We start from the raw sequence: 26,396 nt of genomic DNA, 5'->3' as shown, positions 1-26,396 counted from the left end.
GAGGGGAGGCGGTAATCCCTGATGTTTTGTCTTCACTGCAGGGATTCCAACCCTCATCATCCTGGACCAGGAGGGCCGGATCATCACTCGGCAGGGGAGGGCAGCTGTACTCAACGACATGGACTGCAAAGAGTTTCCCTGGCATCCCAAACCGGTGTTAGAACTCACAGAGTCCACCGCCATGCAGCTGAATGAGGGGCCCTGCCTGGTTCTGTTTGTGGGTATGAAGTGCTCGTCCCGAATCTCCCACTCTCTGCCTTGTGAGCAAGTGTGTGTGTGCGCACATGAGTGTGCCTGTGCATGAGTGAGTGTGTGTGTGCATGTGTGTGCATGCGTAAGCGTATGTGTGCGAATGCACGAGTGAGTGCACGTGCATGGGTGTGCGCGCGTGTGCATTTGTGTATGTGCATGCATGTGTCTCTGCATCTATGACACATTGTTCGTGTTGTGTGTGTGCACCTTTCTTAAGTACTTGCATAAAGTCTGCATGTGTGTACGTGCATACAGTATATATATGCAAACTATCTGTATGTGTAATAAATTGTCACTGCATGTATGGTACATGTGTGTATAACGTGCATATGTGTGAGTGTGAGCATGTGTGACAGCTTCTATATTGTTGTGTGTATTAGTCTACATGAGTGAGTCATCAGTATATATGAGTGTGTGTGTGTGTTGGTATGTGTGTGTGCGTATGAGTGTGTCTGTGTGTGTTGGTATGTGTGTGTGCGTGTGAGTGTGTCTGTGTGTGTTGGTATGTGTGTGTGCGTGTGAGTGTGTCTGTGTGTGTTGGTATGTGTGTGCGCGCGCACATCTCCATAAGTGCATGTGTGTATTTATGTCTATGTGGGTGTGTGTGGGTGTGTGTGTGTGTGTGTGCGTTCATGCATTATCTGTGCACTGATCAACAACCCCCCAACATGTTAAAACACAGCATTCATTCAGAGGTTGGGTCACCTTCACTGTTCCAAAGCAAACAGTTTATCACCTTGTTTGTGTCACTCGATATGTCAACCATGACATATATCTTTTCCCAACCGAAACTCCCTCCTGGGCGTGGCTGCCTGGTAATTATGAGAAGAGTTGAGCAGTGGTGCACGTACTATTAATAGAAGCAGCACAGTGTCGCAGCGGTAGAGTTGCTGCCGTGCAGGTAGAAAAAAAATGTCAATTGTCCCCAGTGTGTGCAGGATAGTGTCACTGTACGGCGATCGCTGGTCGGCGCGGACTCGGTCAGCCGAAGGGCCTGTTTCCTGAGTCACCGAGCCCACACACTGACAATTCCCGTTCAATTGCTACAGTGTAGAGTTCACACCCATCCATACACCATTGTGCCTGACCCCCACAGTCCAATGCCCCCGACACACAGCAGAATAACTAGCGTGATCAGTCTGAAGAAGGGTTTCGGCCCAAAACGTTGCCTATTTCCTTCGCTCCACAGATGCTGCTGCACCCGCTGAGTTTCTCCAGAATTTTTGACTACCATCGATTTTCCAGCATCTGCAGTTCCTTCTTAAACGGAATAACAAGCATGATGCCCAGCAGAGGTCACCAGCCTTCTGCTAATCTCTAATTGTTTTACTGCCCTAGTTATTGCCCTCACAAACCTTTACTGTCCCCTCTAACTCCACTGAGTGGTTTACTTCCTCAGTTACATTATCCTGCCAGTGGATTTATTACTTCCTTACCCAGGGCTTTTCTCCCCCCCCCCCCAGCCCAGCCCCTGCCTCCCCCCCCCCCCTCCCCCCCCCCCCCCCCCCCCCCCCCCCCCCCCCCCCCCCCCCAAATCCTCTGAAGGCCTTTACCAGGCTCACGCTAAATCTCCCATAACCCATTCATTGCTGGTCAGCTGCTTGCCACGTGTGGTGTTAACAGACGTTTAATGAGGCATTCCTCACAGTCCCACATCGCCCAACCATCTCCTCTACCTCCTTAGAAGCCTCTACTTCCTCAGAAGGCACGTTCCCGACAACTCTCACCAACGTCTACAGATGCGCCGTAGAAAGCATTTTATCGGGATGCATCACGGCTCGGTTTGGGAACAGCTCCGTCCAAGACCGCAAGAAATTGCAGAGAATTGTGGACGCAGCCCAGACCATCACACACACAAACCAACCTCCCTTCCATTGACTCCATCTACACCTCACGCTGCCTCGGCAAGGCCAGCGGCATAATCAAGGACGAGACGCACCCTGGGCACTCCCTCTTCTCCCCTCTTCCTCTTCTCCCCTCTCCCAGCAGGCAAAAGGTATCGAAGTGTGAAAACGCACACCTCCAGATTCAGGGGCGGTTTCTTCCCAGCTGTTATCAGGCAGCCAGAGAGCAGTGCTGAACTACTGGCCACCTCGTTGATGACCCTCGGACTATCTTTGATCGGATTTTGCCGGTTTTATCGTGCACTAAACGCTATTCACATTATTCCCTTTATCATATATCTGTACACTGTAGATGGCTCGCTTGTAATCATGTGTTGTATGTCCGCCGACTGGTTAGCACGCAACAAAAGCTTTTCACTGTACCTCGGTCCACGTGACAAGAAACTAAACTCAAACTCAAACGCAATTTCCAGACGGGTCATAGAGTCATACAGCATGAACCCTGACCCCCTGACCCCCTGGCCCTCCCCCTGGCCCCCCCCTGGCCCTCTGACCCCCTGGCCCTCTGGCCCCCCCCTGGCCCCCTGCCCTCCCCTGACCCCCTGGCCCCTGCCCCCTCTGGCCCCCTGGCCCCCCCCTGCCCCCCCCCCTGAACCCCCTGGACCCCCTGGCCCCCTGCCCCCTGGCCCCCCCTGACCCAACCCCTGGCCCCCTGCCCCCTGACCCCATGCTGACCTCTGAAAATGGCCCTCTGGCCCCATCCTGTAATCCACGTGCATGCCCCATCTGGTAATCCGTGCATGTGGTTCAATATCCTTCTAAAATATTCCAATCTTTGGACATTAGGTGACGTTTTTGGTCGGGACCCTTCTTTAGACTGATTGTGGTGGGGGGGGGAGGGCGCTGATGGAAGAGAGGTGAGGGCAGGGCAAAGCAGAGCGAGCGATAGGTGGATACAGGTGAGGGTGGGGGTGTTTCTTGTGTTAAGTTAGCGAGCGAGCGGCTGAAATTGTGGGCCAGCGATCCAGAGGCAGGAGTTTGGGCAGTGGGGAGAATTAATTCATTTAGAGCCATAGAAAGATACAGTGTGGAAACAGGCCCTTTGGCCCAACTTGCCCACACCGGCCAACATGTCCCAGCTACACTAGTCCCACCTGCCTATGTTTGGTCCATATCCCTCCAAACCTGTCCTATCCATGTACCTGTCTAACTGTTTCTTAAATGTTGGGATAGTCCCAGCCTCAACTACCTCCTCTGGCAGCTCGTTCCATACACCCACCACCCTTTGTGTGAAAAAGTTACCCCTCAGATTCCTATTAAATCTTTTCCCCTTCACCTTAAACCCATGTCGTCTGGTCCTCAGCTCGCATACTCTGGGCAAGAGACTCTGAGCATCCACCCGATCATGATTTTGTACACCTCTATAAGATCACCCCTCATCCTGCTGCCCTCCAATGGATAGAGTCCCAGCCTACTCAGCCTCTCCCTATGTCCCATCTTACTCTACCTCTCCCTTTCAAAATAAGTCTGTCACTTTTTACACATGTACCTGAATGTTGGGGATCCGGCACTTGTGGAACAGAGCAGATGGTGAAGGCAGATACGATAGTGGTGTTTAACACTTTCTCTCTCTCTCCATCCCTCCCCCCTCCCCAGTTCTCTGACTAGTCTTACTGTCTCCGACTACATTTTATCTCTGTTTTCTTTGTTGTCACCTTCTCCCAACTAACAATGACCTATTCTACATTTTCCTTGATCTTCATTCCCTTTGCTCTAATTTTCACACCTCACACTTCCTTATCTCTCCCCCTCCCCCCCTGACATCAGTCTGAAGAAGAGTCTCGGCCCAAAACGTCACCCACTCCTTCTCTCTAGAGATGCTGCCTGCCCCCGCTGAGTTACTCCAGCATTTTGTGTCCATCTTTGGTTGGAACCAGCACCTGCAGTTCCTTCCTACACATCCTGTGCAGCACGGAGGTTATGGGCCGAAGGGCCTGTTCCTGTGCTGTACTGTTCTATTCTCCACTTCCAGCTCCCACAGAGTTTGACTTCTGCCTTCCACTGACCCATCCGTGTTTTTAACTTTTCCTGTAGACTCAGAAGAGGAGGAACTGGAGCCGGCAAAGCAGTTGATTCAACCCATCGCGGAGAAGATCCTCTCGGAGTACAAGGCGAAGGAGGAGGATGCGCCGCTGTTGTTCTTTGTCGCGGGGGAGGTAGGGAGGAGACCCGCTCCACAAACATACTTTAGGCATTGTGTTGTTCCCTCGTCTCTCCGCACCCAACCAACAATTCCAATCGCCCCGCACCCGTGGAACAGTTTGTAAGGCCTTGTCGCTAGGGTGAACTTCAAGAACTGGGGGCGAGTTCTGCTAGAGTTGCTGCCGCACAGCGCCAGACACCCGGCGTTTGATCCTGACTACGGGTGCTATCTGCGCGGAGTTTGTACATTTTACCTGTGACCGCGTGGGTTTTCTCCGGGTGCTCCGGCCTCCTCCCACACTCCAAAGACGTGCAGGTTTTACGCTAATTGGCTTCAGTAAAATTGTAAAATGTAAATTGTCTCCAGTGTGTGTAGGATAGTGTTAATGTGCGGGGATCGCTGGTCGGCACGGACTCAGAGGGCCCTGTTTCCGCGCTGTGTCTCTTAACTAAACTGAACTGAGCTTACAGCTGAGATGAAAACCAGCCCAGTAAAAAAGCTGTGGAGAAGTAACGCTGACTTTTCATTAATGGCAGTAATTTTCAGGAGCCTCTGGGCACATGTGCTTGTGGAGGGGGAGGCAGCCCCGACACGTTTGCTACTTGTTAAAGGTATTTTATACCCACTAATAATGCAGTTGTCTTGTGGTTCCTGCTGGCAGCCAGCTGCTCCCCTTCCTCAGCCTCCAGCCATCCGTCTTCACGGAGTGAGGCTCGGCCTGTTCACCACTGCCGTCTGGGCCTAGTCATCAGGGCAGACGTTTAACCTCATGTTTGTGAAGCTTCTGACTTTTACAAACCTTCAGCCTTTCCCAGAAAGTGAAGGAACATTTTAAAAGAATTATAAAGTTATAAAGACACACATGGGCCACAGTTACTGCCTCACAGCGCCAGAGACCCGGGTTCGATCCTGACCACGGGTGCTGTCTGTACGGAGTTTGCACGTTCTCCCTGTGACCCGCATGGGTTTTCTCCAGGTGCTCCGGTTTCCTCCCACACTCCAAACACGTGCAGGTTTGTAGGCTAATTGGCTTGGTATAATTGTAAATTGTCTCTAGTGTGTGTGGGATAGCGATAGTGTGCGGGGATCGCTGGTCTGCGCTGATTCAGTGGGCCGAAGGGACAATTTCCACACTGTATCTGAACTAAAACTAGGCTAAAGTAGTTGTAGATGCTGAGATCTGGAGCAAAATGATCCAGATTACTATGTTATGATGTTTGTTCTGCAATGTCCATGCCCAACATGATGCCAAGGCCAACTCTTATCTGCCTGCACGTGATCCATATCCCTCCATTCCCTGCATATCCATGCGCCTATCTAAAAGTCTCTTCAATGCCACTATTGTGTCTGCATCCACCACCACAGTGCGATCCAGGCACCCACCACCCTCTGTCTAAAACATTTGGCCAGCACATCTCCTTTCAACTTTGCCCCTCTCAACTTAAAGCTACGCCCTCTAGTGTTTGATATTTACAACCGGGGCAAAGGAGGATCTGACTGTATCCTCTATCTCTGCCACTCCGCATCTTATATTTCTATCAGGCCTCCCTTCAACCTCTGGCGTTCTAGAGAAAACAATTCAAGTCTGTCCTGCCGAGGGTTGCCATCTATCTCACTCCCAAATGAGGGACAAAAGGTCAAAATACGGGACAAATTCCCGACGGCAATTCGTTGACCCACTCGTCCGTGGCTGGGTGAACGATGAGTTGGCCCGGGTACTGGACTACACACAAAGCCCAGCCGGCGGGCCAGCTGAGGAGTTTTGGCCCGGGCCGAGCCACGACGCGCGCAAAGTCCAGCACCCCCTTCCAACTCATGAACCGATGATCGGCCATGAGAAGGGGGGGTAGTGGTGTCGGGGGTTAAGCTAAGGTTCGTAGGTCGGACAGCTGGCCGGGCTGCCGACCGACGGGGCCAACTGCTGCACTCCATGGGATGCACTATGTCGGGACAGGTGAGGTGGGGCCGGAAGTGGCGCTCCGACCCGACAGCCCCCTCGACCCGAGTGGTAGCGGTCAAATACAGGACAAGGGAGGTCCCATATAGGACAAACCAATTTAGCCCAATATACGGGATGTCCCGGCTAATACGGGACAGTTGGCAACCCTGGTCATGCCTCTCCTTGGAGCTAAAACCCTCTAATCACAGCATCATTCTGGTAAACCTCCTCTGCACCCTCTCCAAAGCCTCCACATCCTTCCTGTAATGGGGGTGACCAGAACTGCACGCAATACTCCAAATGCGGCCTCACCAAAGTGATATATAAAGCTGCATTGTGACTTCCTGACTCTTATACTCAATGCCCTGACCAATGAGCACGGGTACTTGGATAGGACAGGTTTAGAGGGATATGGGCCAAACGCAGGCAGGTGGGACTAGTGTAGATGGGATATGTTGGTCGATGTGGGCAAGTTCACCAGTTATAGGAGTAGAATTAGACCATTCGGCCCATCGAGTCTACTCTGCCATTCAATCATGGCTGATCTCTGCCTCCTAATCCCATTTTTCTGCCTTCTCCCTCGACACCCGTTCTAATCAAGAATTCGTCCATCTCTGTCTTAAAAATATCCACTTACTTGTCCTCCACAGACCTCTGTGGCAATGAGTTCCACAGATTAACTACCCTCTGACTAAAGAAATTCCTCCTCATCTCCTTTCTCACCCTTTAGTTCTGAGAGATGGCCTCTGGCCCTAGACTCTCCCACCAGTGGAAACATCCTCTCCACATCCACTCTATCTATGCCTTTCATTATGCTGTAAGTTTCAAAAAGGTCCCCCCCCTCAACCTTCTAAACTCCAGCTAGTATCGGCCCAGTGCCATCAAACGCTCATCGTATGTTAAACCACTCATTCCTGGAATAATTCTTATGAACCTCCTCTGGACCCTCTCCGGAGCCAGCACATCATTCCTCAAATATGGGGCCCAAATCTGCTCACAATATTCCAAATGCGGCCTGACCAGCAGCTTGTAGCGCCTCAGCTGGGCTGAAGGGCCTGTTTCCACGCTGTGTCACTCTATGATCCTGAGACAGATTGGTGCGTGTCTTGGTGTTGAGATCCCAGCGGGTCCACGCTGATATTTGGGGGGGGGGGGTGGACAGAATCACCTTCCTGTTCCAATGGGCCGCATCTGGCTGCAGTCCGCCACTAATTAGCAGGGTGTGGGAGCCAGGATTCACCAGGGTCAACGTATGGCTGCCAGATGAAAGAGAAGGAAGGAGCTTCATGTTGCGCTGTCTACTGTGGGTACCACTGCGGCTTGGTCATTGAGAGTTGCGTGTCGGGGTCGGGGGGACATAAGCATTTGACTCGCTCAGTGGTCACTGGGAGTGCGAAGTGTTGATCAGATGCACAAGCAATATCCAGGCAACTGGGAGGGTGGGGCACAGTCACAGCATAAAAGGACGTATGGCACGATAGGTGCAGCGGTAGAGTTGCTGCCTTACAGCGCCAGAGACACAGGTTCGATCCCACCAGTACTGTCTGTATGGAGTTTGTACGTTCTTTCTGTGACCGAGTGGGTTTTCTCCGGGTGCTCCGGTTTCCTCCCACACTCCAAAGACGTGCAGGTTTGTAGGTTAATTGACTTTGGTAAAATTATAAATGACCCCTAGTGTGTGGGACTGTGTGAGTGTACGGGGTGATCGCTGGTCGGTGTGGACTAGAGGGCCGAATTGTTTGTGTCAACGTTCTATGTCTAAAGTCTACTTTAAGAATGTTGATGAGGAGGAATGTCTTTAGTCAGAGGGTGGTGAATCTGTGGAATCTGTTGCCACAGATGGCGGTGGAGGCCAAGACATTGGGAATTTTTATGTGAAGATTGATAGGTTCTTGATCAGTAAGAGCATCAAAGGTTACGGGGCGAAGGCAGGAGAATGGGGTTGAGAGGGAAAATAGATCGGCAAGGTGGCGCAGCGGGTGTGGCACGGTGGCGCAGCTGTAGAGTTGCTGCCTTACAGCACCAGAGACCCGGGTTCAACCCTGACCACGGGCGCTGTCTGTATGGAGTTTGTACATTATCTCCGTGACCTGCATGCGTTTTCTCCGGATGCTCCGGTTTCCCTCCACACTCCAAAGACAAACAGGTTTATTGGCTTTGGTAAAACATTCAAATTGTCCCTGGTGTGGGTAGGATAGTGTTAGTGTGCGGGGACTGCTGGTCCGTGTGGACTCAGTGGGCCCAAGGGCCTTTTTCCATGCTGTATCTCTAAACTAAAACTAAAAACGAAGTCCTCCGGGCAAGAGCAGACTCCCTAGTGTGTAGAAGAATGTTAGTGTACAGGGATCGAAGGGCCTGTTTCCACGCTGTATCTCTAAACTAAACTAAACTTAACTAAGCTAAGATCAGCCATGATTGAATGGAGAAGCAGACTGGATTCTGCTCCTGTGGTTTATGAACGACTGTGTTTGTCAGTCCTACATCTGACGAGCATTAAGGGCGGTCCGGAGCGGGCAGTGCATCTGGGACGAGTGACATTTGCCAGGCACACGTATCTATTTTACGCCTCCCCTGCTGCACAGACAGGGCCTGGAAGCTTTGAGCGTTAATTAGAAGCATTCCCTTAACATGAGAGCATGTTCACCACTAACTAGAAGCAGATCCTGTGCTGAATGTCAGATACCAGCATCAAATGGGAAGTCAGAAGATAGCGGAGGATATCTCCTCCGTAAACCCAAGCAGGGTTCCTTGGATTGAGAGAGGATACTAGGGGACGGTAGAGTTGCAGCCTTACAGCGCCAGAGACCCGGGTTCCATCCTGACTATGGGTACTGCCTGTACAGAATTTGTATTTTCTCCCTGTGACCCAGTCCGCACCAACCAGTGATCACCCCATACTCCCGCACGATCCTACACACGATGGGGTACAATTTACATGGGAGGCCCCTTCCACCCCTGCAACGGACTGTTCCAGCTGCTACGGTCAGGCAAACACCTCCGTTGCCACGCGGTGAGAACGGAGAGGTTGAGAAGGAGTTTCTTCCCAGAGGCCATTCGGACTGTAAACGCCTATCTCATCAGGGACTAACTCTCTAATGAATGTTTTTCCTTCCATTATTTATTATGTAAAAGAATATGTGTGTTATGATTGTGTTTATAATTTGTTTCGTTGTTTGCTTTTTGCACAAAAGTCCGCGAGCATTGCCACTTTCATTTCACTGCACATCTCGTATGTGTATGTGACAAATAAACTTGACTTGACTTGACTTGACAATTTTACCAAAGCCAAATAATCTACAAGCCTGTAGGTCTTTGGCGTGTAGGAGGAAACTGGGTCACCTGGAGAAAACCCACGCGTTCACTGGGAGAATGTACAAACCCCGTACAGACAGCACCCATAGGCAGGATCACACTCGGGTCCTTGGCGCTGCAAGGCAGCAACTCTACCGCTGCACCGCAGTGCTGCTCGTTTTCCAAGAGAAGGGGAATCAAGAACCAGAGGACATGGGCTTTAGATGAGAGGGAAAAGATGCAATAGGAACCTGAGGGGCAACCTTTTCATTCTGAGGGTGGTGGGTGTATGGAACGAGCTGCCAGAGGAGGTAGTTGAAGCAGATATGATAACAGCTTCTAACCAAAACATGGAAAGGTTTAGGGGGATATGGGGCAAACACAATCAAATGGGACCAGCTTAGATGGCCAGTTGGATCGAAGAGCTTGTGTCTGTGCTGTATGACTCTCTAATACCAATAGCACTTTGGTAGCCAGAAGCAGTGATAGATCGGGTAATGGCCAACAACACTAGAGGCATGCTGGTGCATCAGTCACTGAGGGTAATCTGGGCGTTGCAGCGGGCAGTCAGCAAGGTGAATGGTGTGTTGGCCTCCACAGTGAGAGATTTTGAGAATGGGAACATGGTTGCCTTGCTGCAATTGTGCAGGGTCTTGGTGAGAGCACACCTGAAGCACTGTGTCCCATCTTGGTCCCCTTTAGAAGTTCATAAGATCTAGGAGTAGAATTAATCCATTCGGCCCATCAAGTCTACACCGCCATTCAATCATGGCTGATCTATCTCTCCCTCCTAACCCCATTCTCCTGCCTGCTCCCCATAACCCCTGACACCCGTACTAATCAAGAACCTGTCAATCTCCGCCTTAAAAATATCTATTGCCTTGGTCTCCACAGCTGCCTGTGGCAATGAGGTGGGGACAATGAGGCTTGTTATACGAGGAGAGACTCAATTTGTTGGCATTGCTGTTTGAACGTGGGGGACTGAGGTGAGGAGGAGGTTCTTCTCTATGAGAGTAGCAAACCTGTGGAAGTGTTTACTGCAGAAATAAGTCAAAGTTAAATCATTAAATACATTCAAGAAGTTGGGTAAAGTGTCGAGAAGGAACATCTTGGTTGAGTTGGGCCACGGGGGATGAGAAGGTACAACATGAATGATCAGCCACAATAATTTTATTATTTTCATAAGTTATTAATATTATTATTGTAATACTAATAATAATGTTGCACTAATTTGTATTCATTTTAATTAATATTTAATCACTATTATTAGTACACTAATAATAATAATAATTTTTATCATTATTGTTAATAAAAACACCAATAATTAAAATATATATTATTATTAGTGCAATAATAATAGTCATTAAATATTAATTAAAATGGATAAAAGTGCAAAATTAACATAACAATAATATAATAACACAATGATACTAATTATTTTTTTATCATATTGTTGTTATTATTGTTATTATTTTGGATGGGACGGGTTTGGAGCAAACGTGGGAAGTTGGGACTAGTGTAGCTGGGACATGTTGGCCTGTGTGGGCAAATTGGGTCGAAGGGCCTGTTTCCACACTGTATCACTCCATGACTATTATATGATATGTATAATAATATATATAATAATAATAATGCATAAAATAACAATAATAATAACAATATTAATATTGTTCCATAGCAGGTTCGAAGGCCCCAATGAATGCTAGCAACTCTTAATGTCTACATATGCGTGCACGGAGTGTCTAATCCCAATGTAATGCCCTTCAAGGGTCAAGCGTGTTTAATGTCATACGTACCCGCACTAGGACAATGAAATTCCTGCTCGCTGAGGCATTACAGACCCATTTACGCACAAATAAATATATGGTGATTAATGATGCAATAAATTAATAATCAGTAATACTGGGTCACCAGACTATAATAGAGCAGACCCTGATGTTAGTGCAAAAGAATGTCATTGTTCTGTCTGGGACATATGGGAATTAAATCACTTTTGACTCTTGACCACATCAAAGCCCGTCGTAGATCTTCATTCCAGAAGCAGTGTTGTGGTTAGTGTTGGGTACTGTTTAGGAGCTTGATGGTTGTTGGAAAGAAGCTGTTGGTGAACCTGGAGGTCACTGTTCTCAGCCTCCTGTCCTTCCTTCCAGATGGCAGCTGCGAGATGAGTGTGGGTTTGTACGTTCTCCCAGTGACCTGTTTGGGTTTTCTCTGAGAACTTAAGGGCCTGTCCCACTTGGGCGTCATTTGCGCGTCACGCACGCATGACGTAGGTAGTGACGCACGGCGCGCGCGCCGTGCGTCATTACCTACGTCATGCGTGCGTAATGCGCACCATGCGCGCCTCACGTGCGCGTCTTGCGTCGTAACGTGTAAATTATGTTGCGTAAATGACGCCCAAGTGGGACAGGCCCTTTAGGTTTTCGCTGAGAACTTGGCTTGGTATAAATGTAAATTGACCCTAGTGTGTGTAGGATAGTGTGCAAGGATCGCTGGTCGGTGTAGACTGTGGGGCTGAAGGGCCTGTTTCCATGCAGTATCTGTAAATAAAAAGCAGTTAATTCCAATTCTACACACCAGGTACAATTTACAGAAGCCAATTAACCTACAAACCTGCACGTCGTTGGAGTGTGGGAGGAAACTGGAGCACCTGGAGAAAACCCACTCGGTCGTGGGGAGAACGTACAAACTCCGTACAGGCAGCATCCATAGTCAGGATCGAACCCAGGTTTCTGGCGCTGTTAGGCAGCAACTCTACCGCTGCACCTCTGTGCTGCTCACATTAGCATTGTCCGATTCCCGTAGCTTTGTCCTATTGCAGAGAACTCGAGATCCCCATAACTAAAGGATTGCAGATGTCCCGACATCGATGAAAGACCAGATGGCCAATCTGATGGACACCCCAGCCCATCATGGCCTTGGCTAGAGTCTGCAACCTACGGTATATTCACCACTGTGATGTATCTTGGAGTCATAGAGTGACACAGCATGGAAACAGGCCCTTCAGCCCAATGTGCCCACACCGGCCAATATGCCCCATCTACATTAGTCCCACAAACCTGCATTTGGCCCATATCCCACTAAACCTGTCCTACCCATGTACCTGACCAAATGTTTCTTAAATGTTGCAATAATGCCTGCCTAACCTACCTCCACCGGCAGCTTGTTCCATACACCCACCACCCTTTGTGTAACAAAGTCACCCCTTAGGTTCCTACTAGTCCTATCACCTTAAATGTACATCTCTGTGCGTTCATGCAATCTATTCTCATAAGTTCATGAGGAATATGAACTTCCACATATTCCACAACTATGTGATAAGTGATAGGAGCAGAATTAGGCCATTCTACCCGTCTACTCCAACATTCAATCATGGCTGATCTATCTTTCCCTCTCAACGCCATTCTCCTGCCTTCTCCCCATAAACCCTGACACCCGTACTAATCAAAAATCTATCAATCTCTGCCTCAAAAATATCTATTGACTTGGTCTCCACAGCCATCTGTGGCAATGAATTCCACAGATTCGCCACCCTCTGTATAAAGAAATTCCTCCTCATCTCCAGTCTAAAGGTACGTAATATTCTGAGCCTGTGCCCTCTGGTCCTAGACTCTACCACTAGTGGAAACACCCTCTCCACATCCACTCTGTCCAGTCCTTGCACTAATTGGTATGTTTCAATGAGGTCCCACCCCTCATCCTTCTAAACTCCAGCGAGTACAGGCCCAGTGTCATCAAACACTCTTCGTAATCTTCTCGTGATTTTGAATCTCTTGTGAATCTTTGGAAGGCCTCATCCCTCGGGGATGTGGAGGTTCCCCCTCGGAGATTGGGACGGATGGGTAAGGGGGCTCCAGGGGAGCTGTGGGATCTGTCGACCAGGCAGGCGAGAGAGAGAGAGAGAGAGAGAGAGAGGATGAGGAGAGTGCGGAGGAGCCAGGGACTTTGCGGAACTGCTGTAGGCAGTTGTAATTTCCCACTTGCTGTTTCCCATGCTACGTCCATGTGTGACAGCTGTGGCTGCACTCAGCTCTCTTCTCTCTCTCTCTCTCTCTCTCTCTCTCTCTCTCTGTGTAATCTAATTTAGTGATGGGCTGTCAGAGCAACGGGATGGTTTCAATATATTCAGGGTAAACAGGTCTGGGGAACATCGCTGTGGAAGGAGGAAACCCAGATGAATTCTCTGGAGCTGCTGAGATGTGTTTGGTTGGGGCCTTGAAATACAGCCAGCAGACCTTCGAGCAACTGCTTTTAATTCTTCTGCCGCCGAGCTTGCGCTGAATGGGGCTGGTGGCGGGGACTGGTGCGGTGAGGATGGGATCCTAGAAACTCCACTCACTCCCTCCTGCCGGTGGCGTCTTCAGCTTCAACCAGCATCTGCAGTTCCTTCCCCACACGACTTTCCCCTGACTCTCTGTCCGACGATGGGTCTCGACCCGAAACGTCACCTATTCCTTTTCTCCAGCGATGCTGCCTGTCCCGCTGAGTTACTCCAGCTTTTTGTGTCTGTCTTCGGTGTAAACCGGCACCTTACCTCCCCCTGGCAGGTCATCTGGTGTTGGGGTTTGAAAATAGTTTGATGGTGGGCCCCACGAGGAGGCGGGAACTGAGGACACGCTGTGGGACTCTGGTCATGCGCGGTCATGAAGTCACGGCCGTCACGAGCTCTGCAGGACCGTGTGAGGCAGCTGAGAGAGTGGATGTGGACAGGATGTTCCCTCTAGTGGGAGAGTCTAGGGCTAAAGAATGGGGTTAGGAGGGAGAGATAGATCAGCCATGATTGAATGGAGAAGTAGAGTTGATGGGCCGAATGACCTCATTCTACTACTATTACTAATGACCTTATGAGCTCTTCAGGGTAGTTATTGAGTTGTTCGTCAGTGGGAAAACATAGTGGAGTCCATGGGGCCCTGGAACCCTACAGCATGGCAAGTGGCCCTTTGGCCCAATTCGTCCATGCCGGTCAAGTTACCTAACTGAGTTCATCCCACTTGCTTGTGACCTTGTGACCTTATGAAAGGCAGACCAGGGCCTCCTCTGCCCGAGAGGTGCTGGCACTCCACATCCATCACCCTGCCTGGTCCCTAATCTGAAGCTGCTGCTGCAAGCGGCCAGAACAAAGAGCCGGCTCGCAAACCAGCTGCACGTCTGATGGATATCGCAGGTGACAGTCACCGCAGGCTGCCGCGCATTCAATACATCCTCCGCCGGGCTAATTGGCCATTGTTAGCATCAACCTTGTTTTATCGTGCTCTGCCCTGCGTTCTTCCCGCTGCCCTGCATTGCCGAGGCATCGCCCGGAATTGATACAGTGGCCCGTTTCCTCGGTTTCCCCATCCCGTGACTGAGGCTGCCTTCCTCTGTGTGTGTCTGCACTTGTCAGAGTGATGGACAACTCCCTCATTCCCCATTTGTTTCCGCTCGCTTTCCACCCCTCGGGGATGGCTTCAAACAATATTAATAATAGGAATATCCATACATATTAATACAATAATATCATGATCATAATATCATAGTTTCTTACTAATAGGATTATCAATATATATTAATGCAATAATATGGTGGGAATATATTATATGAATAACATGAATATCAATATTATTTTTTTAATACAATAAAATAATGATAATAATATATTATATTAATAATAGGAATATCAATATATATTAATACACTAATATGATGGTAATATATTATATTAATAATAAGAATATCAATATATATATGAATACAATAATAATATATTATATTAGTAATAGGAATATCTGTTATATTTTATCAGCATATTATTTATTATTAATAAGAATATCAATATATATTAGTACAATAATATAATGATATATCAGCATATTATTATGATAATAATAATCACAATAATAATAATTTGTTAGTTTAGTTTAGTGTATTATTGACACAAGCGTCGAGCTGCAGTGAAAAGCTTTTGTTTGCATACTTTCCAGTCCCAAAAAAAGAGCATGCATTAATTATTATATGAATACTTAATGTAAGGTCAAGTCTGTGGTAGTGCACGAGGTGATCTGTGGTGTTCCGTTGCCGAGGTGGGATTAGGATTGTGCAGGTCGGTGCAAGAATCTGAAGGTTGTGGGGAAGAAGCTGTAGCTGTTCCTGAACCTGGTGATGTGGGACTTCAGGCTTCTGTACGTCCTGCCCAGCGGTAGCAGTGAGAAGAGGGCACGGCCCGGGATGGTGGGGATCATTGATGATAGATTCTTGAGGCAGCGCCTCGTGTAGATACTTTGCTTAGTTCAGTTTAGTTTATTGTCGCGTGCACTGAGGTACTGTGGAAAGCTTTTTGTTGCGTGCTGTCCAATCAGCGGAAAGACTCCATGATTACAAACGAGCTGGACACAGGATAAAGGACAGGTGCTCCGGACATGTAGGTTGCAGTCCTAAATCTCCACAGTAGGACGCCCCTGTCCCACTTGGGTGATTTTTTAGGCGACCAGGCTGTCGCCACATGGTCGCCAGGGTATCGTGTGTATGGTTGCGAGTAGACTCCTCAGTTGCCCAAAGAATTGTTGTGTTTTTCTGGGCGCCGCTGGATTTTGAAATGTTCAAACCTTTTCAGCAACAGTCGGTGACAATTGGCTCGCCGCAGGTTGTCGCCGGTGCTGACGTTGGTGAATATCATTGGCGATTGCCCACGTCAACCAGCGACTGAATTGTCTTCAGTTGTCGCCGACAGGGTCGTAGCTTGTCGTAGCTTGTCGCCGGTGGACGTAGGTTGACTTTGGTTGGCGCCTGTGTGGACGTAGGTTGTCGTAGGTGTGATTGTAGGTGGACGTCCTAATGGGTCGCCAGTTGTCAGTAGCTCGACGTCGACTAGCTGGTGGGTTGGCGTAGCTTGTCTGAAACATTGTCGTGGGGGGGGAGGAGGGGGGGGTCCGGTCGCTGGTTTTTCGGCGACCTGCTGGGACTATGACAGTCGCCGGCAGTCGTTCGAACAAGTCACCTGAATGGGACAGGCCCTTTAGCAGGTAGGTACAACAAGTAATTAGGAAAGCTAAATGTTGGCCTTCACTGCAAGGAGTATGAGTTTAAAGGTAGGGCGTTGAAAGCAGGTTTATAGGCGATTGGTGAGGCCGTGGCTGAAGAATGGTTTTTGCCCTCTATGTTTAAGGAATGGAAGTAAATTGGTTGGATGAAGGGATCGATGTACAAGAGAATATCGAGCAGCACAGGAACAGGGCCTGCAGCCCACAGTGTCCGTGACACACACAATGCTGTTAAACTGACCACCTCTGACCCATATCCCCCCCACACCCTGCATACCCACGTGCCTATCTAAAAGCTTCCTAAACACCACTGTGGCGCCTGCCCCCTCCACCACCACCCCTGGAACAGCTTTCCTGGAAGGAAACCGAAGATCTCGGAGAACACCCGCGCAGGCCAAGGGTAGAACGTACAAACTCCACACAGACGGCACCCCTAGTCTGGATCGAACTCGGCTCTCTGGCGCTGCATTCGCTGTAAGGCAGCAACTCTGTCGCTGTGCCACCGTGGCCGCCCAGAAGAGTGCAGAATAGTTATAGCAGTCATACAGCGTGGAAACAGGACCTTCGGCCCAACTTGCCCACGTCAACCAACATGTCCCATCTATACTAGTCCCACCTACCGCCGTTTGGCCCATGTCCCTCTAACCCTGTCCTGTCCATGCACTTGTTTCTTAAACGTTGTGATGGTACCTAGTGTTACAGAGTTAAAGTCACAAAGAAAGTGCAGAGTTTTTTTTAAAAAAGTGCAAGGGCAGCAATGAGGTGGGTTGGAAGATTGGGATTACATACCTGGCTTAGCAAAGGGCCATTCAGTAGCCTGATGACAGTAGTCAGAACCTGTGTTCAGAGGCTGGCCTCACTGCTCAGCCACAGCTTATTAAATGCAAATGTTATTGCTGTAACTTTACTGCAATAATAATCTGATGTTGATTACTGGGAAATGTTCCATCCATTACATCTATAATGTCAAAGAACTAGGAAATGGAACAGCGATCCCCACACACTAACACTATCCAACACACACTAGAGACAATTTACAATTTTTTACCAAAGTCAATTAACCTACAAGCCTGTACGCCTTTGAAGTGTGGGAGGGAACTAGAGCACCTGGAGAAAACGAATGCAGGTCACGGGGAGAAGGTACGAACTCCGTAACAGACAGCATCCATAGTCAGGATGGAACCCGGGACCCTGACGCTGTAAGGCTGTAACTCTGCCGCTGGGCCACCATGCCGCAAAATAGTGAACTTCTGGAGAAATAGCGGTTTACAGATGTCTGTCAACATGGAACCCATTCAGCACTTGGGTGCGGCCCGTATGGAGGCAGACGCAATGGGAATGAGTTGGCGTTAGACGGCAATGATTCTGCCTTTATCCCAAACTCTCCCGCTGCACCACCGTGCCACTCATTGTGCTGAGGCAGAGTCTTCCCCACCTTCTTCAAACAAGGGGGTGGATGTCACCATGTGTATATTGTGCAGGAACAAGAAACTGCAGACGCTGCGTGACACAGAGGAAGTAGAGCTCTACCTCAGTTGAGGTTAGTTTATTGTCACGTGTAACGGGGTAGAGTGAAAAGCATTCGTTGCGTGCTATCCAGCCAGCGGAAAGACAACACATGATTATAATCGAGCCGTTCACAGTGTTCGGATACATGACGAAGGATCATAGTTGAAGTAAGAAATGTTATTGTATGAGTACACAGAGGACATGGGTTTAAGGTGAAGGGGAAAAGATTTAATAGGTATCTGAGGGGTAACTTATTCACACAAAGGGTGCTGGGTGTATGGAACAAGCCCCCACAGGAGGTAGTTGAGGCTGGGACTATCTCAACTGTTTAATAAACAGTTAGACAGGTACATGGATAGGACCGGTTTGGAGGGATAGGTGTGACTGGTATAGCTGGGGCATGTTGGCTGGTGTCGGCAAGTTGGGCCGGAACGCCCGTTTCCACACTGTTATTCTATGACTCTATGAGTAGAGATGTAAAAGTGTGGAGCCATTGTAATATGTTATTGTAGAACCTTCTAGTCGCCAAATAGTCGCCTGGGTTGGACGCCATCTTGGAAGCACGTTGTCCTTCAGACAAGGGAGTGAATGCAGGCATTTAATTTCAGTCTTGGACTGATTCCTGAACCCACACTGTGTACAGCACCAACTCCGAGTCTGTATCTGCTGGTGTGTTGGGAGATCCACAAGACACCTGATGTTTACCCGCTGTGATTTTCTCAACTGTAACATGGGCACCTGTTCTCCGTGGAGAATGAGGAGGCCGACACCAATCCCTTTTTCACCGCCCAACTCTAATCCTCTCTCATCCTGGCAGCAATCCGGTAAAACCCTTCTGCACCCACACTCTTCCTGCAATGGGGCGACCAGAACTGGACACAATGCTCTAAAATCAGCTTAAACCACAGCTTTATAAAGCTGCAACACGACTTCCTGAACCATATCCTTGCATGGGTGACGTTTCGGGTTGAGACCCTTCTTCAGACTGTCTGAAGAAGGGACTCGACCCGAAACGTCACCCATTCCTGCTCTCCAGAGATGCTGCCTGTCCCGCTGAGTTACTCCAGCATTTTGTGTCTATCTTCGGTGCAAACCAGCATCTGCAGTTCCTTCCGACACATAGAACTAGTGTGAACAGGTGATCAATGGTCGGCATGGGCTCTGTGGGCCGAAGGGCCTGTTTCCATGCTGTGTCCTGTGATATTATTCTGCTAACATTGCACGTTTAATTTGCTATGTTTCATTTGCAGACAGTGCTTTGTTTTCCAGGAATATCAAAATGTTCCAATTTTGCTCATACAATTAAATATACACTTAGTTATTTAGCAGACATGTTTTGATGGGCAGTTTTAGTAGCGTGTGCCTGGGCCAAGTATTTTTATACTGATTTGTGCAGTCAAATAACTATTCGATGCACGAGTCCTGGAGGTTGCACAGGAACAATGAATGTTCCGGATTGTTCCGGTGGGAGAGTCTAGGACCAGAGGGCACAGCCGCATAATAAAGGGACGTACCTTTAGAATGGAGATGAGGAGGGATTCCTTTAGCCTGAGGGTGGCGATTCTGTGGAATTCATTGCCATAGACAGCTGTGGAGGCCAAGTCATTGGGTATTTTTAAAGCAGAGATTGATAGGTTCATAGTTTATTGTCTCGGGTACTGAGGTACAGTGAAAAGCTTCTTTTGTTGCGTTCTATCCAGTCAGCGTTACGAGTACACACGATTACATTCAAGCCGTCCACTATGTACACATACAGGATAATGGGAATAACGTTTACTGCAAGAAAAAGAGATTGATAAGTAAGGGTGTCACAGGTTACGGGGAGAAGGCAGGAGAATGTGGTTGACAGGGAATGATAGATCAGTCAGTATAGTTCAGAGGGAGTTAGATGTGGCCCTTGTGGCTAAAGGGATCAGGGGGTATGGAGAGAAGGCAGGTACGGGATACTGAGTTGGAGGATCAGCCATGATCATATTGAATGGCGGTGCAGGCTCGAAGGGCCAAATGGCCTACTCCTGCACCTATTTTCTACGTTTCCATATTTCTATCATTGAACGGCAGGTTCGGAGTGGAGTTGATGGGCCAAATCTCCTATCTCATAACTCCTAGTTTCACTTTGCCCTAGTCCCCTCTTGCAGTAAGCTGTGAGGGAATCGCTGTGGGATTTCACCAACTCATAGCTTTGTATTTCTCTACAGCTCCGAGTCTTATGGCTGACCTCTCTTCTCCCTATCCCCCCCCCCCCCCCCCCCCCCCCCTGCAGGACGACATGACGGAATCGCTGCGGGACTTCACCAACCTGCCCGAGTCGGCGCCACTGCTCACCATCCTGGACATGTCGCAGCGAGCCAAGTATGTGAAGGATGTAGAAGAGATCACGCCGGCCATCGTGGAGGAGTTTGTCAGGGCCTTCCTGAAGGAGAAGCTAAAACCCGAGCCCATCTGACCCAGGATTTTGTAACACTCCGGTTCTATTTAATCCCTAACAACAACACCAACAACAAAGACAATTCCCCCCCAAAAAAACCGAAACGTTCTTTCTAACTCTTGAATTTCAACTGGTTTTAACATTGTGGTCCGTGCTGGAGTCTGCTGGACTTTTCTTTCCCGAGTCTTTGTGTAAAGATGGTACTTTGACTTCCATTTTGCCACCAGCGCCGACTGCCCGCCGATGTCCGTGATGCTCCAAGCCAGGCAGGCCCATGGGACTTGCCTCCCCTCTGCCCCAGCGGGAAGATATAGTCATCGCCACAGAAGCAAGTAACCCGCACACCACTCCCCCAACCAACGCCAACTGCGTCCTCAAAGGTAGACCAGCGTCCGAGTGTGGCTGACCCAACATCAGCCCGCTTTAAGATGCAAAATGCTGGAGTAACTCAACGGGACAGGCAGCATCTCTGGAGAAAGGGAATGGCTGACGTTTCAGGTGGAGACCCTTCTTCAGATGCTGCCTGTTCCGCTGAGTTACTCCAGCTTTTTGTGTCCATCTTCGGTGTAAACCGGCATCTGCAGTTCCTTCCTACACATACGGCCCTTGAAAGAGTTGGCCTTGGCTTCATGTTGGGCACTGACATCGTGGGCCGAAGGGCCTGTTCCTGTGGTGTGCGGTTCGGTGTTCGACGCTCCTCGATGATATACCAACCACTCGGTCAATTAAAGGCTGGATTTTATGTAGTTTCATTTTTTATATCCCCCTTTTTATGTAATCTGGTCCTGTTATAATGTTTTAAATTATTGCAATAAACATGGCAACAGTCACGTTGAACGCAGCTGTGGTTTATTTCCTGCCGTTCGGCTGATAGTGTGACCTCCACTGGAGTGGTTTAAAGGGCGACACTTCTCCCGGGTAGACAGTGTGTCGGTCTGGGGGAGACTGTGGTGAGGGGAGACTTCGACGAAGGGCCCTCAAGTCTCTCCCTTCCCTCAACTTCCCCAGGCACACCTGACGGCAACCCAGCTTTTTTGATTTACAGACACGGCACGGAAACAGGCCCTTCGGCCCGCCGAGGCCATGCCAACCAGCGATCACCCGTTCAGACTAGCTCCACGTAATTTCACTTTTGCATCCACTCCCTACACACTGGGGGCAATTTGCAGAGGGCCAATTAATTTACCAACCCGCACGCCTTTGGGATGTGGGAGGAAACTAGGGTGGAGGATACCCACGAGGGCACGGGGAGAACGTGCAAACTCCACACAGGCAGCGCCCAAGGTCCAGGAATGAGCCCAGGTGTCTTAACGTTCTACCAGACGGTAGATGAGTACAGCAGAGGAATAGGCCCTTCAGCCCATCGTGTCCGTACCGAACCCTGCTGGCAAGATAAACTAAAATCTCCTCTGAACCAAAGCAATTTACAGAGGCCAATTAACACAGAAACATGCACATGTTTGGAGTGTGGGAGGAAACCGGAGCACCCAGAGAAAACCCACATGGTCACTGGGAGATCATGCAAACTCCACACAAAAAGTGCAGGAGGTTCATATGAATCATAGATCAGCATAAATGTGTTGGACCGAATGGCCTCGACAGTGTTTCAGACTCAATGCAAATTGTCACAGCTTCCTGGGCAAGGCATCAACTGAGATAGCACAGAAGGTGGACAAAAGTGCTGGAGAAACTCAGCGGGTGCAGCAGCATCTATGGAGCGAAGGAAATAGGCGACGTTTCAGGTCGAAACCCGCTGAGTTTCTCCAGTACTTTTGTCTACCTTCGATTTTCCAGCATCTGCAGTTCCTTCTTAAAGACTAAGTATGGGCAGGATCAATGGGAATTTGACCCACGACCTCTTCATGTCAGAGGTTATCGGAGGCTGTCAGAGGTTATGGGAAGAAGGCAGGAGGGCGAGGGGAGGGGGGGGGGGGGGGGGTTTAGGGGGGAGAGATAGGACAGCCATGATTGAATGGCGGAGTAGACTCGATGGGACGAATGGCCTAAACCTTCTCCGATCACTTATGATCAAATGGCTGATGCTATTCCCCCTCCAGATTTGCTCATGTTGTCCCTTCCCCCCCCCCCCCCACCACACACACAGACAAACAGTACACGCCCCCCCCCCCCACACCCCCATCCCCCACCCACCACTGCTTCGTCGTCATGGAAGCGACATCAGACGGCACCAGGGCCGGATTAAGACCCATAGAGGCCCTAAGCACTTTAAAAGATTTTGATGCCCCCATATATATGTAATTCAAAATATAAAGACTGTACACTGACAATGACAATTAAAATTGAATCTGAATCTGAATCTGAATAAACAATAATAAAACATAAAATAAATTTTTATTTTTCAAAATGAAACAAAACTAACAGTAGGATGGAAAATAATGTTTATTTTTGTATACTTCGAATATTATTTTTGCAAGTTTAAAGTGATTTATTTTGTGCCGTAAACCATTTACCATTTCTGTGGTGACCCCTTCCCTTGATGCCCTAAGCACGTGCTTATTTTGCTTAACGGTGGTTCCAGCCCCGGACGGCACGCGTTGCTATAGAAGGATGCACCCTGCATCCTTCTCATCTCCTCTCCATTTCATTCCTGCTTCGTGCATTAAACACTCGGCCGCTGTGAGAGTGGGCTGGGTGATCGCAGGGCCAGATGGTGTCTGCGCATTAACACTGCAACAACTCTGCCATTTAGACCCACTGTGGGCCCTAATGAGAAAATCAGCCCTCCTGCTGAAAATCTAGCCGACAAGAGGAAACAGCTTTGCTTTATAGAGTGGGGTTGGGGAAAGATCAGGGCCACTGTGGAATGTAACCTCAGTCCAACCCACCCGGGTGTCTGAGTTATTCACTCTCCCAAGGTACAACATGTCTGGTCTCAGTGTAAGAAGGAACTGCAGATGCTGGCCTACACCGAAGATAGACACAAAATGCTGGAGTAACTCAGCGGGACAGGCCCTTCTTCAGACGTCTCCACCTGAAACATCACCCATTCCTTTTCTTCAGAGATGCTTGCTGTCCTGCTGAGTTATTCCAGCATTTTGGGTCTATCTTATGACTAGTTTCAACCCTGCCTCTGCGCCAACTCATTGTTTAAGAAGGAACTGCAGATGCTGGAAAATCGAAGGTAGGCAAAAGTAGGAAATAGGCAACGTTTCGGGCCGAAACCCTTGGGGTTTCGGCCCGAAACGTTGCCTATTTCCTTCACTCCATAGATGCTGCTGCACCCGCTGAGTTTCTCCAGCACTTTCGTCCGCCTTCTGTGCTATCTCAGGTACACAAAAATGCTGGAGAAACTCAGCGGGTGCAGCAGCATCTATGGAGCGAAGGAAATAGGCGACGTTTCGGGGCCGAAACCCTTCTTGTGCTATCTCAGTTGATGCCTTGCCCAGGAAGCTGCGACACCAGTGATTTGGCCTCCACTGCCCTCTGTGGCAGTGAATTCCACAAATTCACAACTCTCTGGGTGAAAAGGTTTTTTTCTCACTTCAGTCCTAAATGGCCTCCCCTTTATTCTAAGACTGTGGTCCCTGGATCTTGTCTTGAGTCTGAGGTTAATGCCAAGGAGATTGGATAGCCCGAGATAGTGGAAACACATAGAACATGGAACAACAGGAGAAAGGCCCATTATGGCTCTGTTGAACATGAAGCCTAGGCCGAAGCTTATCTGCCTGAACATGATCCATATCCCTCCATTCCCTTCACATTCACGTGCCTGTTCTAAAGTGTCTTAAACGCCACTATCATATCTGCCACCACCACCACCCCCAGCTGTGTGCTCCATGCCCCCACTTCCCTCTCGTCCCACACATCTCCTTTAAATCTTGTCCCCCTCACCTTAAAGTTATTCCCCCTGGTATTTGACATTCCCATGCTGGAAAATAAAAGTTCAGACTATCTACTCTAATAATATAATAATAATAATTTTTTATTTTCGGGCGCCTTTCAAATCTCAAGGTCACCTTACGAAGATTAAACAGAAGAGAAAAAAACATATAGTCGGAGAAAAATAAATAATAAGGACATCATCAATACACAAATTAAAGATAGAAATCGCTCCAAAAACACAAAATCAAAAAAATCAAAAATCACACAATGTGAAGAGAGAGCAGCGGCAGCTAAACCGCGCCAGCGTCCACTCTCTCTTCCGACAGCCATCTTGGACACAGACTAACATAGTAACTACACACAGAAAAATCATCCCCCCACAGTGGTTACCAGAAGGCACAAAGTCCAGTCCCCATCCCCAGTTCTCCCAAAGTCAGGCCTATTGAGGCCACCGCTATTGCCTCTACGGAGGCCCGATGTTCCTGGCCGTTCTGGCCGGGTGGTGTTGCCCCGACGTCGGGAGAGTCCTCACAGCGGGTGGGCCACCTGGAACGGCCGCTTCCTAGCTGGGGACTGTGGCTTCCGAAGCCGACCAGGCCGTGCCGGATTGGAGCTCCCAGGCTCCCGATGTTAAAGACGGCGCCGCCCGCTCCGCTCCGCAGACCCGCAGCCCGGAGGTGTTGAGCTCGGCGGTCACATCTCACCGGCGCTCCAGCGCGTTGATCCAGCGCGGCGACCCAGGCAAGCCATCGCCCGCTCCGCTCCGCGATAGCGCTCTAGCGCTGTGCCGCCAACGAAGCCGAGGTGCTGGGCGGTCCCCGCCAGGAAACGGTGCTCCACGCCCGCTGGTAGGCCACGAGGACGGGTCGACGGGCAGCCCGGAGAAAAAGCTGCCTCACCGACCAGGTAGGGACCTAGAAGTATAATTACCCCCTTCACCCCACATTCAGAAGTCCATTTCTCCAACAAACGAAGAACAAGACTTACGAAAAACTGAAAAAAAAAATGAATTAAACGGACGGCTGCTGGTTAGCAGCCGTTCCCCAAGATGGCTCCTCCTCCTCTATCTGTGACTTATCGTTATACACACTTCTATCAGGCGACCCCTCAACCTCCGACGTTCCAGGGAAAACAATCCAAGTCTGTCCGACTTCTCCATGCAGCTAATACCTCCTAAAGCAGGCGGCATTCTGGTAACCCTCCTCTGCACCCTCTCCAAAGGCCAGTCATGGTGGCGCAGCGGTAGAGTTGCTGCCTTACAGTGAATGCAGCACCAGAGACCCGGGTTCCATCCTGATTACGGGTGCTGTCTGTACGGAGTTTGTACGTTCTCCCCGTGACCTGCGTGGGTTTTCTCCGAGCTCTTCGGTTTCCTCCCATATTCCAAAGGCGTACAGGTTTGTAGGTTAATTGGCTTGGAAAATGTTTTTAAAAAATTGCCCGTAGTGTGTGCGTAGGATAGTGTTAATGTGCGGGGATCTCTGGTTGGCGCGGACCCGGTGGGCCAAATGGTCTGTTTCCGTGCTGTATCTCTGAACTGAACTGAACATCCTTCTGCATTGGGGCAACCAGAACTGCATGCAGTTCTCAAAATTCACGTTGAAGTCCCTTGATTAGAGATGGGAGAGAGGTCATCAGCGTCTGGAGATTTCCTTTAACTTTTGATTGAGGTAATAAATCTTGCACGCCATAGTGAAGGCCAATATTTCCCAGACTTAATTAAATGCTGCACAAGGGCATTCTCTGCTCACCAACAGTTGGTCTCCTGCCATTGAAATAATCGCCTGCCTTTTCTATTCCGCCAGCCTCGCTCTGCCTGACAGCACCGGCTACGATTACACCCAATTTCAAAGCTGTCTTAAAATTGAACAAGTAAGGAACTGCGGTGAATTCGAGGCCACATTCTCGTTACAACGACTGGCTGTGTGAGAGAGACACAATTCTGAAGGGAAGGGAAGGAAGGAGTGTGTAGGAAAGAATGGAGTAACTCAGCGGGTCGGGCATCATCTCTGGAGTGAAGGAAATAGGCGACGATTCGGGTCGAGACCCTTCTTCATCCTTTAGTTTAGTT

General features: G+C 49.2%; 1 protein-coding gene across 1 annotated transcript in view; it reads left to right on the top strand.

Annotated features, from left to right (window-relative positions):
* Positions 1-21,312, top strand: part of nxn (nucleoredoxin) — a 93,245-nt gene extending 71,933 nt beyond the window's left edge. The window contains exons 6-8 of the mRNA XM_055657622.1: positions 42-221; positions 4,191-4,312; positions 20,318-21,312. Coding sequence (XP_055513597.1) covers positions 42-221; positions 4,191-4,312; positions 20,318-20,500 — 485 coding nt within the window. The 3' untranslated portion in view covers positions 20,501-21,312. The remainder of the gene's footprint in view (positions 1-41; positions 222-4,190; positions 4,313-20,317) is intronic.
* The last annotated feature ends 5,084 nt before the right edge of the window (positions 21,313-26,396 follow it).

Source organism: Leucoraja erinacea, chromosome 28 (assembly GCF_028641065.1).
Source record: "Leucoraja erinacea ecotype New England chromosome 28, Leri_hhj_1, whole genome shotgun sequence".
Taxonomy (NCBI): Eukaryota; Metazoa; Chordata; class Chondrichthyes; order Rajiformes; family Rajidae; genus Leucoraja; species Leucoraja erinaceus.
This window is presented reverse-complemented; position numbering and strand designations above follow the sequence as displayed.